Source organism: Catharus ustulatus, chromosome 3 (genome assembly GCF_009819885.2).
Source record: "Catharus ustulatus isolate bCatUst1 chromosome 3, bCatUst1.pri.v2, whole genome shotgun sequence".
In the NCBI taxonomy this organism is placed as follows: Eukaryota; Metazoa; Chordata; class Aves; order Passeriformes; family Turdidae; genus Catharus; species Catharus ustulatus.
Window position 1 is genome coordinate 118,401,606 of NC_046223.1, and position 17,996 is coordinate 118,419,601.

Genomic DNA, 17,996 nt, shown 5'->3' on the forward strand with positions numbered 1-17,996 from the left:
CATCACTGGGGCCATTTTACCATCCTGTAAAAACCCATCCGAGCCTCTCCTTTCCATGAGGGAAGCTGAGCCTCAGAGCTGGTCCCAGGGAGTCCTGGTCTAGGCCATTCTTTGAGGATTAAAAATCACTCTGTGGCTTCAGAGTTTCTTTTCATGTGGCCTCTCCATTTGTTCCCAGCGCTCTGCTCCCTCCGAGTGAGTCACCAGGAACGCTTTCCCTCGCCTCGTTTTATTTTAACAAGCTGAATCTCCGGTTTCTCTGCATCTGAAACTCCTGGTTTTTTTTTTTTAAATTTTATTTTTCAGTTTGACAAGTGGACAGATGGCCAGAGGAGGAGGATCCTGGTGGACCTGCTGGAACGTTGCTCCCTGTCCCAGCAGAAATTCTGTGCCAAGCAGCTCCAGGCTCGAGTCCCCGTCGAGGCTGTCGATTTTACCATGAGGCTCCCTCGGGTCCTGTCCTTGTACATCTTTTCCTTCCTGGACCCACGGAGCCTCTGTCGATGTGCACAGGTAGAAAAAAATAAAAAAAAGAAGCCAACACCTTCCTGGGGTTCAGAAAGCCAGGCCAAAGCAGCTTAAAAAATAAAAAATGGAAAAAGAGGATAACATTTATTTTTGGTGAAAACAAAAGGTCTTCTGATTTGGATGATGCTCGTTCCTCGGGTCCTAAATTAAGCCAGATTGGCCAAGATTCACAGAAGTGAAAAATAATTTTAAATGCTCAGCTCTAAAGTATTTTAAAAGTGGCATTTTCAAGGCTGATTATTCCCAGAAAGAAACCCTGGTATTTCCTGAAAATCACATTCCTCTGAAACATCTTAGAGCCCTTAATTCACTGAGAAATATTGGCTTGTGCTTTTGCAAAGAAAACACTTGGTCCTTTTAAGGAAAATGGATCCTTTAAAATGCCTGAGGGTCAAATGTTGGATGTGGAGAAGCAGAAAATTACAGATGGGCTTTGGAGCAAAATGATTAAGACTCCAAAAATCTGTTTGCATGCCATAAAATGCTGTGAGATGCTGCCCACGTGGTTTTAAATTAACAAGTTTAGTTTGCAGTGACATTATTACTGCACTAATGCAATATTCTATGTTATTTAAGGATATTTAATAATCTCAGCTTGGCTAAGCCTTGCTTTTGTAATTTTTTCTAACATTTCATGTGGATGCAACTCAAACCCTCCATGCTCAAGCAGGGAGACAGTAAGTTAGAAAATTGCTTAGAATCACTGAATATCTTGAGTTGGAAGGGCCCCACATCATGAAGGAAAGGTTTAAATGGTTTAATCAAAAAGTTTAAGCTCAGAATTGAATTCATTTAAGGATATGTGGGAATTACAAATCCAAAATCTCAGGATGCTTTAAACCCCAAGGTTTTCACCTGGCTGGGAATTCACAGGTGAGCTGGCACTGGAAGTACCTGTCAGAGCTGGACCAGCTGTGGATGCTGAAGTGCCTGCGTTTCGGGTGGCTCATCAACTTCTACCCCACGCCCTTCGAGCAGGGCGTCTGGAAACAGCACTACATCGAGATGGTGAGGGAGCTGCGCCTCACCAGGCCCAAGGTACAGCCCCAGCCCACGCCCTGCAGCTCAACTTTTGTGTTTTCCAGTCCTGCACTGTTTCCAGTTCTGAAAAAGAGGCCTCTCTGAGCTCCTCGGAGAGATTTCAAAACAAATTGAAACGTTTGGGTGGATTGGAGTATATTAAGCCACTCATGCATGAAATGGAGGTGCAAGCTTGAGTTTTAAGTAAATAAGTAAGAATCTGTTTTAAGTGCCTGAAAAAGTAAAAGTGTAGAAAACAAATCTTAAAAACAAGTCTCAATGAGAGCTCAAAACCAGTTTTAGACATAATAAAAATGTAGTAAGAATATTGCTTACATTTTTCACACAGAACAGATAGGCCAAATGTATAGATTATAGGAAAAGTTTTGTATTAAAAAATGAGAATTCTAATAGGTTTAGAAGAAATGTTTCAGATTTGTGTTTTTAGCTCACTGGGTAATTTGTAAATAAATCAGTGTATTGGAGTGAGAGCTCTCTCTTCCTCCACCATCATCACCATCACTACCAACTCATGAGGAAGGAGAAGAGGAAGAAAAAGAAGAAAAGAGCAGGAAGCAGCTGCCTCTCAAGGCTCTGCACCAGCAGCCTCTGCTCAGGACTCTGTCCTAGGCTGCAATTTCAGCCCTCTCAGGAGCTGCTTCTGCTTCTAATCAGGACTTTTCTTCTAATCAGGACTTTTCTATTGGGACTTACCGTGTCAAAAGCTTTTAGGCACAGACTTTAACACTTAGGATTCTCTGTCTTTTGAGACTGATGTGCCTTTACAACTACAACTCTGAGCTCTTTTAAAGAGAACAACAATCCCAACGCTGTACTGGGTTAGTGTGTAACTCTGACTCCATACAGAGGGTTAGCAAGCTCTCCTCACAGTTTGGTTGGACAAACAATCCTTTTCCAGCCCCAGAACCAAAAGCACTGCTGCAGCTTCAGGCCCCAAAAATACAAACAACAGTGAATTGATGGAAGCAAACTGTGAGAATGTGACTTCATTACCTGAAGCTGTAATTGGACAATTAACCTCAATATATGAGTGGACCAAAACTTATAAAAGTGTGAAAACCCATTGTCTATCTTGGGTGTAACCACAGCCAGGATCTTGTACTGCCCAAGGTGTATCCTTGGAAGGCTTTGTTAATAAATACCCACTTATTTCTCTAACTCTGTCTAGCCTCTGTTCCAGGTATCTTCTCCAGGCATCACAGCTCCTCCATGGGTGTTTGTTCCCACTGGGAAAACTGGGGGCTCCCAGCCTCTCTGCCTCTTGATCTTTTTGGGATCTTCCTGCCCCAAATTCAAAGCCCTTCAATTTAAAGCAGTCTCCCACAGCTCTCTGTAGTTGATAGAGAGAAGCTGATGCATCTCAGTATGGATTATAGGGCTTGGGTGGTGACAAGCACTGACAAGGGGCCTCTTTCTCTCCACTGACCATATTTTGAGTTATCCCCAATTATTATAACTCTAAACTTAGCCAATCTTGACTTTCACCATAAAAACTCCGTTTTTTCTTTCCATCCCTCCAATGAGACTCCTTCCAAGGACGAGTTCGTAGTTATCGATGTGCAACCAGTAAAAAGCAACGTCCCAGAGAGGAAACTTCCCCTGGCAGCACAGAGGACAAGCAGAGGGAGAAAAGAGCTCCCTCCTTGGCGTTCATCAGACAGGAACCCCACGGACACCATCCGCTACAACTACCTGGACAACTACGACCCCATCGAGCAGGCCAGGCAGGCGTAAGAGATTTTCACTTCTTTTCCTTTCCATGTTTTCTGTCCTTTGCATGTCCTCATGCTCTTTTGGCTTGCTTTTTTTTTGTTTGTTTGTTTTTTTTCTTTGTGTCCTTTCTGCACAACTCGTCAGGCTGGAACTCCTGGGGGGAATGTCACAGAGCTGGAATGGGAGGAATTAGGACGAGGGTTGGAGAGTTTTTTTTTTAAATCGAGCTTGCCAGGCTGAGAGGAATGTGTGGGTTTCACAGGGCAGAGGAAAGAATGAATTCATGGTGATGAAATATAATTCTATCGCTCAGAGGATCTGCTGGCTGAGAGGAGGCTGGATGATTGAATTGCAGGGCAGGTGTAAGAGGATGTCAGAGCATGGAAGTGATGAATGGTGTTTGTGTCTGTGCTGCCTGGATCCATCACTCCCCGGGCTCCCAGGATTACCCACATGGGGAAAAAAAGCATTTCCCTCCCAGAGCAGAGTTTTGCACATGGATCTGTGTTTGAGCTGCCACACCGTTTTCCTTTGTCACCTGTGGCATCAGAGATTTCCCAAATCTGAGATGCAGGGTCAGTTTTCTGTGCATTGACAAGCCCAGGGAGTGACCTGTGGGAAGAGTTCACCCTTCTCTTGTGTAAATCCCTGGAAACTCCACCTCTGACGCTTCCCAGGAGGTCACCTCAGCCCAGCTGACGTGAAAAGGGTGATGCTGTCATTAATCCAAGCCTGGCAAAGAGGCAATGGATCCTCTGGCTCCTGTGGGAATGCAGGGACTCGTCACGCCGAGCAGGAGATTCCTCTCCGCCGTGCCAACAAAAACCTTGGGAACCGACGGAGCCGCGACAAAAAGCGCCCGGCTCGTGTTTATCCAAATATCCAACAGAGCCAAGATTATCCCTGCACCCAGCAGCAACCAGCCCAGGAATTACCCCAGCCAGGGATTGTTTGGCCAAGCACTCTCGGAGCTCTTTCCCAACGTGATTAACTCTGCCGGACCCACCGCTGCTCCGGGTGTTCCTCAGAGATCCCTGAGCTGAAAGCCTTTTATGAATCACGTTTTAATCCGCGTCCCCTGGTCCCTGGGTATTGCACTACTTCAAAGGGAGTCCCAGTTTCCACCTCACCCTCTTTCTGTGGGATGTTTCCTAACTCTGACACCGCTTTTGGGTCCAGTTCTTTGAGGTTTTAAACTGGATATTTTCACTTCCTGCTGCAAACGAATGTCCTGATATTATTTTCCAGCCGTGCTCAGTGGTTTTGTGTGGCAGCTCCTAGAAGTTTCTGTGAGGTTCAGGATTCTCTTGTGCCATTTCTATGAGGTTTAGGATTTCATATTGCCACAAAAAAGTGGAACAAGCCTTATTTAAAGAGTTTGAAGTCGCCTGTCCCAGCGCTGAGCTGTGGGTGAGGCCGAGAACCTCATTGCTGAAATCAATTGTTGAAAACATTTTTCTGTTTTATTTCTGCTGAAATAATGAAACAGCAAATGATAAATACACTCCCTGCTTGCCTCTCCCGAGTGAGCTCCCAGCCTCTCTCCATTTGTGGAGAATGTTTAAATGGTGTTCCTGCAAATCTGCCATTTATCCGCAATTACAGAGGATTACTGCGAGGAGAGAGAGGAATTCTGTGAGATTTGCCTGTTTATCAAGGATCTGCCTTTAATATCACTTAAGCTGCAGGTAATTGCTGGTGCTCAGGCTCATCTGTGCTGATTATTCAGCAGCACAGGTGCCACATTTCAGGTGCTGACCCAGCCTCCCACTCCACAACCATGTTCTGGTGTTTCTTTTCCACAGAATGGGAATTCAGCTCTGGGGGGATCCCTGGAGCAGGGGGACACCACCTTGAGTGTCCCCCAGGTTTTAGGGGGGTGGCAGGAAAATGTCACCGTGGTCCTGGTGTCCCTGTGGGATGCCAAGCCTTGGTTTGGGGTCTCCCAGGAATCCACCTCAATGCAGGCAGACCCTGACCAGGGCTCAGCTTGGAAGGCAGAACAGAATCCCAAGATAAAAATCTCTGACCCCTGCAGCAGTTTCAGGTTCTCCTTTAGACCAGCCTGGATTCCTGGAGCTCAAGGGCAAAACAACCTCTCCTCATGTAAAATGGATGTCAGGAGGGATGAGATCGGTGTGAAACGAGATCCTGAAACAATAGAAGTGATTTCCCAGGGTTTGCCAAAGGGAACCTGGGAAAGGAAATGGTTTTTGCTGCAGTCTGGAAAGGAACAGGGGTGAGGGTTTCCTTGAGGACGTGGCAGAAACTCAAAGTGAAGGTGGAGAGAAAAGGACTGGAGGGAGCTCTTCTAGCCCAGCACCTTGACTCAGGGAATCCCCGAGCCAACAAAGCCCTTTTTTCCCCTCTTTGAATGCTGAGGAAAACTGGAGCTGTGGAGAATTCCTTGTGAATAGACAGGATCACATCAAAGGAATACCTGACGCCACCATCAAAGCAACCTGTGAGACGAGTCACTGGCTGCTACCTTGACTCCAAGCTAATCTCCCTAATTCCAGCTTGGATTTTGCAGAATTTAAAAGGTAATAAACCAAAAATAAGTTTTTCCTAATTCTTGGGCCTGGTTAAAATCTCCTCACTCAAGCTCACTCTGCAGTTGTTTTCTGTCCAAAGGGAGAGGAGTTCTTGCTGCTCATCACATCCATGGCAGAGTTCATGGAATTCCAGAATAGTTGGGGTGCAAAGAGACATTAAAACTCATCCAGTTCCAACCCTGACACCTTCCACTATCCCAGGTTGCTCCAAGCCCAGTGTCCAGCCTGGTCTTGGACACTTCCAGGGATCCAGGGACAGCCACAGCTTCTCTGGGAATTCCAGCCCAGGTGCTCCTCACCCTCACAGGGAAGGATTTTTTCCTAATATTTAATCTAATCTCTCCTCTTTTAGTTTAAATCTGCTTGTGGAAAAAGTCACATCTTGTCATGAGTGATGACAAAGAGTTTTCATCTGTTTCTTGGTTGGCCTTTTGAGTCATCAGCTGCCTTCTCCCTTCCACTGCAGCACCAAAACAACACTGCTGAGAATTCCTAGCAGAGAACTCATCCTTGTTTAGACAAAAAAATAAAAAATAAAAAGGGAAATGTGGGAAGCAGAACGAGCTACAGTCAATTCTCAATTAGGTAATGCAGTCAAAATGGAGTCCTCTAAGTGGAAATATAAAACATATTCTGCAGGCTATGAGACCATAATTGGCTCTTTAGCCTTGAAAAACAGATCAATACGTTGCAGACAGCAGCTGGGCGAGGTTTTGGCCTGACCAGTGCTCACTGGGGAGAGCAATAACACTGGGTCACAGCTGGGAGTGCCCAAAAATGGGGTTCATTTGCAATCTGGGTGATCATTGAAATCTATCTTTGTTTCTGCAGGATTTCTTTGCTGGTTGCTCAGAAAGGCAGGAGTTTGTATGCTAAAAACCATGCCCAGGAGCTCACTGAAAATCCCTCTAGAAGTGTGAAGGAGATGGGACAGAGATCCCCCAGTAAATTCCCTGGGAGCTTTGGGGTTTAGACAGGATGGTGTGGGAAAATCTGCTTAGTCACTGAGCAGAGAAATTAAGAATGGCAACAATCAGATGTGCAACCAAGGGAGTGGTGAGGTGATAGAGAAGAGATACAGACAGCCTTGAATTACAAATTGCCTGGAAGGGGTTATCAAAATCCCTCAATAGAATTATAGCTGTGACTATCGGTGTTGTAATTTATCACAGCGATGATTTCTGGTAGGTCTGGTTTGTTTTCTGCCTGAATTGTCCAAGCAGCTTTTTGTTACAAAGAAAAATAAAATAACCTCCAGAGATCAGCAAGGAAGGATTTGCCTCTCTGGGCACAAAGAAATATCGCAAAGGGGAAGTGAAAGATTTTTATCTGAGTCGAGTTAGGAAATTTTTCTGTGGGGCTCTGCTCTGCCTACAGAGGCCCAGGAGGGTGTTTCTATCAGACCCTGCGTGCACAGCTCTGCTGGAAGGCATCTGCTGTTTGTGCTGCTGGTTGCCAATAAATCAAAAGGCTTGCCTCCCACTTGACCATGAATAATGAATTCCGATTCCATGCGAGCGCTGGAGCCCCGCCAGCACACGGCCTTGTGCCTCAAGACAGGGCCCTGCGACTTCTCACGACAGCAGCCCGGCCAAAACGCCAGGTCCTTCCCCCCTCCCCAGCCTTGGGTAATTTATGGCCGTGGGCTGGCTCTAAAAAACAGTTGCATATTGTCCTGGAGTGTTTACCCGACGAGAAAATAATTACTTTCAGTAATTGTTCTGCCAGCGGGCCAGGCCCCGTTTCTGACAAAGAAACGCTCGCGTGAGAAGGACGCGGAGCAGCCCCGTCCTCCCGGATCCTCCGCTCATCTCTCCCTTTTCCTGCTGCTGAAAAGCCAGCCCAGCTCCCCGTGAGCGTGTGGGAATCAAAAAATTCCTTAGGGGTGGAAAATGGGGTGAGAAACAGCGAGTTCAGCATGGCAGTGAGACCTGCCGTCCTTTCTCCTTCTCCTCCTCACTCCTTCCATTTTCCTGACTGGAGCTGGGGTTGTGGGGCTGGCCTGACACCACAAAAACAGCAGCAGATACCTAAATTCACAATAATAATTGGCAATAATATTTTATAATAATATTACAGTTACAAACCAGGGCTGCTTTCTCCCCAAAGCATCATTTAGGATGGAAAACGCCTTTAAGATCACCGAGCCCAACCATAACCTGGACACTTCCAGGTCCACCAAAATGACCAATTAATTCCCAACTGGAATATTTTGGATTGAATTTTCTCCCTTGGCTCATTTGTATTTATAAACAAGTTGCATTTCTTCCTCAACTTCCTATTTGAAATAATGTTTATCTCAAATAAAGATTTGATTTTTGGGATGAGGGAATACTGGACACATGCTGGTGTTTTGTGTGTGTTTATGTGGTGTGATCCTGGCTTTTTACAGGACAAAATCTGCTTTTAGAGCCCATTTCCACCTTTTATATCCATGTTTTGTGGTTTTTTAGCTGCCCAGAGACACTGGGAGAACCACTGAGAGCTTCTGCTTTAAATTCCCAGATTCCATCACGGAATTTGAATGTGGAACGAACGCCTTCGGATAATGAACGTGCCTGGGTGCTTAGAAACACTGCCTCAGAGCCTGGATTTTACTCCTGATACAGGAAAAAAATGTGGCAGCTGGCCACATTCCAGCACAATTCACTTCATCTTCACACTCTGGAATATTCCTGCTCTGCCAGTTAATTATGTTGAATTTAACAGCGGCTGCATGTAGTACCAGAAATGGAATACAGAATAGAATTATTTGGCTACAAAACCACTGAATAAACACCTTGTTGGAGGGGCAGCCCCCAGCTTTTTCACACTTCAGGTCACACAGACTTCACTGAAAACTCCCAAATCGATTCAGATCAACTTCTTTCTGTGACTTAAAGATTCAACTCAACTTCTTTTCTGTGACTTAAATCACTGAGTCCTGAGCTTGCCTTTGAGTACCAGAATTTATCACAACTTTACAAAAAAAAAATCAAGTTCCCACCTTCCCCTGAGCCCTGGCAGCTGACTGTGCTCTTTGGGGCAAGATAAAAATGTGTTATGGGGCAAGATAAAAATGTGTTACAGGACAAGATAAAAATGTGTTATCTCCAGCCACGTCTTTTCAGGTGGAGATATCCCAAAGGATTTGATTTTTATCACTGCCAGGACAGCCAGTGCAGAGCAGTTATTGATATTTTTGTGTTCTGCTCTGCAGGAGGAGGAAGGGAGGAGGGCACACCCCGGACCTGAGCAGGCAGGCGCTGAGAGGAAGAAGAGAGGAGGTCGTGGATCCGCTCAGCTCCGCAAGGTGAAATCCCTGGCAGGTGTCCCCAGTGTGTGATCCTAGCACTTGGGGCGGTGTCAGCATCCCCAGGGGTGTTGGAACTCAGAGTTTTTCTCTCAGGGAAGTGCTGCAGGAGTGGGACACAAAATTCCTGCGTGGCTGCATCCCTGACATCGCTGGGGTGGGAAAGGGACAGCACTGGCAGTGCTGAGACTGACCCTGGTCCTTTCTGTGGTTTGTCAGTGCAGAGACTGACCCTGGTCCTTCCTGTTGTTGGTCTGCTCCTCCCTCTCCTCAGCACCCCAAAAATCCCTTCCCATGTTTTTTACAAGTGCTGCCACAGTTCTTTTATGACTCTTGCATCTCCCCCCAAAATTTCCCAACGTTGGGTCGCCGCGGTTTGACGTTCATTCATTCTCGGAGCAAAGCAACCCCAAACTTGAAACCTCCACACTGAGGGCTCTTTGTGCTCAGGGCTGCTAAAATAGGGCATCCTCCCATGAGAGGAGCCCAGGGAAGTCATTCCAGAAAGCTCCACGGGTGTTGTGGCTCTGGGAAACAAAGGAGGGCCAGGAGAAGGCCGTGCTCACGAGCGTGGCGGGGTTCTGGGAGCAGAAGGCAGGAACGCCTGGGAGCTGCGCTAAAAAAGGGCGGCACAAAAGAGAGGCTTTGTCTCCCAGATGGGGAAGCATCCTCCTGACCCAAATACAGCCCCTGTGTGCAAGGAAATTGGTTCTGGCACCGCTGGAGAACAGAAAATATCATGATTCAGCCTCTTGTCTTACGGTTTGCGCTCTCTGGAGAATTGGTGTCCTCCCAGCACAACTTCCCAATTTCAAATTGTTTTATTGCCAGGCCAGAATGAAAGGATCTCAGCTCAGAGTAAAAAAAAAAAAAAAGAAGTGAATTTTGTTTTCTTGCCTGGATTTTAGGAAAGTGATCTTCAAAACTAATTAACCTGCAACCCAAATTTGAAAGCATTTAAGCGATGAAAAAATTGGAGAATCACAGAATTGTTGAAGCTGGAAAAGATTTTAAGATCATCCAGTTCATTCCCAGCACTGCCAAGGCCACCAGTGATCCATGTCCCAGGTGTCACTTCCATAGGGATTTTGAATCCCAGGGCTGGCCAGCCCTAGATGAGAGCAGCACTAAAAACAATAAAGCTGAGGTTAAACCAGGCTGATGCGCAAGAAAAAGTAAAATATATAAATATAATTCTCTAGGAATAATCCAAAATTAATTTCCATTTCTTATTAAAGGCAGCGTTGGGAAACCTGGTTGAAATGAAAGACCTTTGAAAAGGCTCCTATTTAATCAAGCCTAAATAAAGAGGCTTAATGTGCAAATCATTCAGCAAATCCTTAGAAGAAGGATGAAAGAATAAATGCCCAAGGCGAGCAAACACCGAGGCAAATTAAAATGAAACCCTCAAATAGATCAATGATCCAAAGTGCAGAGTGGAGGTGAGAATAAAGAATATTACAGCCAACAATGAAGATGTAAAAAGGGGTTATTAGGTGGAGCTCCCAGCTCAGGAGGCTCAACCAAAATAAGAATTAACACCTAATTAAGGGGACATCCACTGGCTCCATGTTTCCATGTGGTGAATGAGAAAACCTGGGAGGGTTTGGAATTTTTTATTCATCGTGGAAAGCAGAAAATGTGACCAGGCTCGCTCTTGCTTTGGAATAAATGAAAGTCAATTGGCCCAATTAGAATAAAGAGTAAATTACAGCGAATGAAGTTAATTAGGTTTTGAATGAAGGGCCACATTCTGCACGTGGAACCCCCATGCCTGGGCAGGGAATTCCTGAATTCCTGCCCTCTCTTCATCCAGGAAAGGCTTTGAGGATACTCCAAGGACCCCACTCTGACCAGGAGCTGTGATTCCTGGAGAAATCACATTTCTGAAGAGAAATTTCTGAAGAGCCCAGCACCCTTCCCACGAGTCCTTCCCAGCAAATTCCCAAACATTTCATGGGAAAAGTAAAACTGGGTGGATCAACACCAGCAACAAGGGGCTGGGTCTGCCTTTGTCTGCTCCAGACACTGCCCCACCCTCACAGTTGCTCCCAAATTATTTTTAGCCCTCCAAAAATTATTTTAATCCTTAAATAACATCTTTTTGACAGAGTCAGTCGTCCCTGCCTCCCTGCCTGTGTCCTGTGCAGGATCTGAAGACAGGATTGTTTTTTTTTTGCACAGCATTTTGAAGGGGAATTGATGTTGTGAGTCAAAATCCCATTTCCAGGAGGTGGGAATAGCCAGCAGAAAAATCCAGGGTCCCAGCACACGGTCCTGTGCAATGTATATTCATATTTTATTAACCTTACCTTGAATTTTCTTTATTCGACATAATAATGTTTGTTCTCTATTCTTATCAAATAATTTGGATCTGTTAAAAATAAAAAAGAAAAAGAAAAATTCCAAGCTGTTCTTTCCCAGAATCTGGGTGTTTTTTGAATTTTTGAGATCTTTCTCAAGGAATCAACTGAGTTGTCGAGTGTTCCTTTTTTTGTTTTCTTCAATTTTTAAACTAAATAGAAGTTAAAATAAACTTCATCCTTTACACTTTTGAGTCTTCAAACACTGAGCAAGGCTGGGGATGTGCACAGGGGAGAATTTAGGCATTAACATATTAATTGGTTTGGAGAATTAATTAATGTGGGTTTAGCTTTACTGGCGCCAGTTTCTAATTGGGTCCTTGTGCCTTAAGGTAGATTTGCACCACAGCACACCTCAAATGAAGCAGATTATGGCTGTGCTTTGTAGGAATATCATTAAGGATATAATCTAGGAACAAAATTTATAGAATCAATATTTATTGATATTATTCTTTAGAATTGATAGAATAGAATTTGGGAATAAAATTTATAGAATTTCTCAGTGGATTCCAATGTTGTCAGAGTCTGAAGCTGTTGGGATGATGACTTCTCTTCTCTTTTCTCTTCTCTTCTCTTCTCTTCTCTTCTCTTCTCTTCTCTTCTCTTCTCTTCTCTTCTCTTCTCTTCTCTTCTCTTCTCTTCTCTTCCCTTCCCTTCCATCTCTTCTCTTCCCTTCCTTCCCTTCCTTCCCTTCCCTTCCCTTCCCTTCCCTTCCCTTCCCTTCCCTTCCCTTCCCTTCCCTTCCCTTCCCTTCCCTTCCCTTCCCTTCCTTCCCTTCCCTTCCCTTCCCTTCCCTTCCCTTCCCTTCCCTTCCCTTCCCTTCCTTCCCTTCTCTTCTCCTTCTCCTTCTTCTCTTCTCTTCTCTTCCTTCTCTTCTTCTCTTCTCTTTCTCTTCTCTTCTCTTCTCTCTCCTCTTCTCTTCTCTTCTCTTCTCTTCTCTTCTCTTCTCTTCTTCTTCTCTTCTCTCTTCTCTTCTCTCTCTTCTCTTCTCTTCTCTTCTCTTCTCTTCTTTCTCTTCCCTTCCCTTTCCCTTTCCCTTTCCCTTTCCCTTTCCCTTTCCCTTTCCCTTTCCCTTTCTCTACATCCCATTGCCTAAATCCCTTTCCCATTCCCATTCCTCTTCCCTAAATCCCATTCCCTAAATCCATTCCCATTTCCCATTCCCATTCCCATTCCCATTCCCCATTCCCATTCCCCATTCCCATTCCCATTCCCCCATTCCCATTCCCCATTCCCCATTCCCATTCCCATTCCCCATTCCCATTCCCCATTCCCATTCCCCATTCCCATTCCCATTCCCCATTCTCCATTCCCATTCTCCATTCCCATTCTCCATTCCCATTCCCATTCTCCATTCCCATTCCCATTCTCCATTCCCATTCCCATTCTCCATTCCCCTTTCCCTTCCCCTTCCACTTCTCCTTCCCCTTCCCCAAATCCCATTCCCATTCTCATTCCCATTGCCATTCCCCAAATCCCATTCCCCTTCCCCAAATCCCCTTCCCTAAATCCTCTTTCCCAAATCCCCTTCCCTTCCCAGCTGTCACTCCCTGCAGAGCTGGAGCCTGTCCCACAGCCTGTCCCACAGCCTGTCCCAGCCCGTCCCAGCTGGGCCTCCCCTCTCCGGAGCGAGGCCGAGGCGCTGGCGCAGAGCTCCCGCTGGAACGCCGGGATCCGCCCGCGACCCGTCCGAGCTCCGAAACGGCGCCAGAGGGGACCCGGAGACGTCCCCAAGGGGGACACCAGGGCACCATGTGAGTGTGGGGTCCTGTCCTCAGGGATGCTGTTCTGGAGACAGCATCCAAACCATGGACTCATCAAATCATGGAATGGTTTGGGTGGGAAGGGACCTTAAATCCATCCAGTTCCACTCCTGCCGTGGCAGGGACACCTTCCGCTATCCCAGGTTGCTCCAGCCCCATCCAACCTTTCCTTGGACACTTCCAGGGATCCAGGGCAGCCACAGCTTCTCTGGGAATTCCAGCCCAGCCCCTCACCACCCTCCCAGCCAGGAATTCCTTCCAAATCCCATCCAAATCTCCCCTTTCCCAGTGGAGCCATTCCCTGTGTCCTGTCCCTCCATCCCTTGTCCCAAGTCCCTCTCCAGCTCTCCTGGAGCCCCTCTTGGGGGTGGAGGACAAGGAAGAGCTCTGGATGGTGGGAATCCAGAGGACAGGGTTTCCAAAAATAAGTGACACAATCCCAAACAATTTGATGCCATTTCAGTCTGGGCTTGGCTTTGGAAGCTCTTCCAGGTGCATCCCGAAGCTGCTCAGGGTCAGGAGCCTGCTGGAAAAACCTTTTTGGGGTCTTTGGGAAGTCCTGGTGGTTCACCCAAGTTTCAGTCTGTGACCCCTGGTGGTTTTTTGTGCAAAAATGGTGAAGAACCTGGAGGGAACAAAGGAAAAGAGGATTTTGATGGAATATTTTTGGGATTTTAGGGAAGACACGGGGGTAGAGTGATGGGAAATCCTACAGGTCAATGATTATCCAGTAATTATTGGTGATCCCATCTGGATGGGAGATGATGGAGCAGGTGGAGACCTCCAGCATCCCTTTGGATCTCCCAAACCCTGCATTTTCAGCAGATCCATGGGTTAACCTCCATGAGGATGATCCACAGTGCAAATCCTTGTGATGAGAGAAAGGATCTAACCATGGACAAGGGATGAGACATCAGGAAGGCACTGGAGTGCTTGGACTGGGCTGGATTAGGGATTGGATTTAAATTGATGTCAGGAAAAATTCCTTCACTGGAAGGACTACCCAACTAATGGTGGAGTCCCCATTCTGGAGGGATTTAAAATCCACGTGGATGTGGCACTTGGTGACTGTGATAGGGGAATGATTGGAATTGATGGTCTTGGAGAACTTTTCCAACCTTAATTCCACGATTCCATGAATGAGACCTAAGGAAAACACAGGTAGGAAGCAGAACACAAACACATCCTGGCCATAAAAACACCGGATCAGGCTGGAAAATCCCATTCCCTCATGGTGCTGAAGTTTCCATAAATAGGCCCCTGATCCTGGAATCCCATGGCCTGGATAAAGCTGGGAATGGGGAGAAGGTGTTGAAGTTTCTCTGAATTTCTCCATGAGGAAAATTTCGGTGCTGTCAGAGGATGTGGGACAATTCTCACAGGGATGGGATCTCCCAGGGATTTTTCATTGTGTGATATTGGGACAGGCTGGGATGTGCCAAATCCCATCCTGGCTGCATCCAGGAAAATTAAAAACTCTGGAAGAGGAAGGGGTTAGGAGGGAAAGAATCTATCCCACTGCTGAGGGATTGCACCTGGATCAGGGACAGTTTTTTTCAAGGCAAAACTGTGTTTTGGGGTTTTTTTGTATCAGACAGAAGCAAATCCTATCATAATTCCTTCAGTGACCTCTCCCAGACCTCAGGCTCTTCCCAAAGTCAACATCCTCATTTTGGATCCTGCTCCAGCTGGGCTTTGCCAGGCCGTGTTTGCAGGTGTCAAGAAGGGACAGAAAAAGGGAAAATGTTTTGATTGGTGATTATTTTCCCTATAATGATACCATGAGCAGGAATAATCTTCCCTCTTCCTGATTTGGAAAGGTATTTGAGGTATTAAATGCCACAAAAATCCCAAGGATTGTCTGAGCATTTAAATACATTTACAATCTGAATTTTCTGAGTTAATCTGAATTCTCTGAGTTAATTCTCTAAGTTAATCTGATTTTTATCATTTCTCTCTCCTGCAGCACCTCCTCTGTTTGAGGCTCAGCCCTGGCCCATTCCTTCATCCAACCAAGGATCTGACACAGAATGAGGGAGGATCCAGAGCATCCTTCATCCAAGAACAGAAATTTATCCACCTGGCGCTGGGGAAATGACAGGAAAATTCCTGCTGGGTTTGGGATCTGAACTTATTTTCCTGCAGCTGCTGCTACATTCCCTTTTCCTTCTGGATACATCCAGAATTTGTGGAATTTTGACCATGGAGATGCTTCCTTAGATGCTTGTCAGAGCTACTGGACCTCATGGGAGTTGCCTGTGGATTATTTGGACATCCTGGGGCACATGCCATGGAAAACCTGGCGACAGAATTCCCTTCTCACATTGAAGGAAATCAAATCTCACACTCTGGATTTGCACATGGATCCATCAGGAGCTGGAATCTGCCATTTAAGAGGTTGGGAATCCCGTGCTCTCTCTCTTTCATTGCAATTTGGGAAATTCCCAGAAAATGTAACAAAGAGCAGTTTTTGAGGATAAGGGGTGACTTTAATTCATCCCAGAGAGTTGGGACAAAACTGAACCTTCCCACATTTTGGGAAATCCTCAGCATTCATGGACAAAAATCACATTTCAGAGGAAATCCCAACCACCCAATCATGGAATCACAGAATGATTAAGGATGGAACAGACCTTTTAGATCAGCAAACCCAGCACCACACCCATATCCCTTACACCACATCCACAGGAATGGTGATTGCATTCAGTGGAAATTAAGATCCCATTCTTTCCATGAAGAAATTGCTCCTAAAATCCCAACCCAACCCTCCCCATGTTCAACTCAAGGCTGTTTCAATGTGGATTAGGAGGAAAATTCTGCTCTGTGAGCAGATTAATCCGTGTCACTTCAGGGTTTCGTGGATTTTGGCAACACTGGGCACCAAATCATTGATATGACAGCTCAGTGCAGCTCCCTCTCCCAGATTTTGGTTTTTTTTCCTGGTTTTCCTGGTGCTTGGAAGGATGAGTTCATCCCAACCAACATAAAGGCCTAAAAACTGATAAATCTGAGCTGCCACCTCCCAAAAATTGAGTCAGGAACTTGCAGAGGGAATTATCTCCTGTATCTTCAGATCTGTTAATTGTGCAGCAGAACAGACTGATGGATTTTGATTAAGAAGTGAAATGTTGAGAATTCAAAGTGAGGTGGAGCAAACCAAAACATTCAGTCCCTGGAATTGCAGATCTCTCCTCACCAGCCTTTTTTTTTTTTTTTTTTTAAACAAGTTAAACAATTGCCCCATGGATGCTTCCTTGGCTTTCTAAATCCAAGGTTTTTTGGTTTTTTTTTTTTGTTTTGTTTGGTTTCCATTAGGCAACAGTAAATTATGTCAGTGGTTTGTCTTTTCCCATCAATATTCCTCGGAATTTTACAATTCCCAGGATCTGAGTGGTCTTGGAGGGAGTCTGGGACAGACTCTGTGCCTTTGCTACATCTTAAGTGCTCACTGAACATTTTAAAGCTTAAACCTTCTCTGATTTATAATAATTTTTTTTGTATTTATGATGCTGTAAAATAATAACAGAAATGTCCAGGAATGCATTGAGCCAAGTGAATTATACCAGCAGACCTACAGAAATCTTTTTAATCAGAATAAAACCAGATGGAGTTATACTGTCTCTAAACATTTTTTACACCATTCCCAAGGTCACAAAATGAGCTGGAATTTGAAATGAAGAGGGAAAAAAATCTCCATCAGCCCTGAGTGCCTGGAGCTGCTGCTGATCCTTGCCCCACTTCAGAGGAGCTCCCAGATAAATTGCCAAACTGCAGAGCTGTGCCTTTGGAGATGCGCATTTCCCTGCCCTGCTCGGCGTTTCCAGGTCCTGCCCGACTGGAATCAGCCCCAGCCTGTGATTAAAAGGCACCTCTGGAAGCCCAGGGGCCACTGAATCAGCAGCTGAATTCCAGCAGAGATCAGAATGCCAGCCCTGGGCTACAGCCCTGCTCAGATGTGGGCAACAAACCCAAACACGTCAGGCTCCCTCTGACTCCAGCTCTGCAATCCCAAATCTCCACCTGCACCTTCCCTGGTGTTCCTTGCCCCGGAGGAATGGCAGAGTTTGGTACTTGGGAGCCAAAACGAACTTTTCCTGATTATTCTGAGATATTTGGGGGAAAAAAATGTGTAACTCATGCGGGGTGAGAGGATTTTTGGAGATGCCCAGCTCTGTGTGGAGAGGTGGGAGGTGAGGGAACATCTCCCCAAAGTCTCAGCAGCAGCCTGGGAGGGATGAAGGGTTAATGGATGGTTCTGCAAGAGCCCTTGTGGCAAAGGGAGAGCAGCCAGCAGAGAGGAAATAAATGCAAGATTAAAAGTTGCTGTAATGAGTGGATGAAGCTGATAAGGAGCAGCTCCAGGGCTGAGGTGAGCAGGCAGCACGGGGTGTGAGGAGTTGTTTTTAGGGAGGCACAAGGATATGGGAATCAATTTGAAATCCAAACCTTGTGGGAGTGGATTATTTAACCCTATTTCAACCTGTTCCATCCCAGGATCTGATTTCCAAACACCCTCGTGTCAACCTCAGCAAACTCTTTAAAGTCTTCAAAATCTGCCTTTTAAATCATCCCCCCCCAGTGGGAACAGCTCCCTTCTCGTGCCCTTTTCCCTCCCTGAAAGCCCTGCTGACCCTACAGGCACACCCCAGTCATGAGAGTGGTGCCAAAAATCCTCAAACAACACCTGGGTCTGGAGATTTTCCAAGAAAATTTTAACCATCCCACAAATCCCCAGAGCAGA

At 45.9% G+C, this 17,996-nt stretch overlaps 1 protein-coding gene across 1 annotated transcript in view; it reads left to right on the forward strand.

Moving 5' to 3' along the window:
* The window catches only part of FBXO16 (F-box protein 16), a 34,679-nt gene extending 17,885 nt beyond the window's left edge, over window positions 1-16,794 (forward strand). The window contains exons 5-10 of the mRNA XM_042779100.1: window positions 307-513; window positions 1,402-1,566; window positions 3,094-3,299; window positions 9,037-9,129; window positions 13,033-13,246; window positions 15,222-16,794. Coding sequence (XP_042635034.1) covers window positions 307-513; window positions 1,402-1,566; window positions 3,094-3,299; window positions 9,037-9,129; window positions 13,033-13,246; window positions 15,222-15,353 — 1,017 coding nt within the window. The 3' untranslated portion in view covers window positions 15,354-16,794. The remainder of the gene's footprint in view (window positions 1-306; window positions 514-1,401; window positions 1,567-3,093; window positions 3,300-9,036; window positions 9,130-13,032; window positions 13,247-15,221) is intronic.
* Window positions 16,795-17,996: the final 1,202 nt, after the last annotated feature.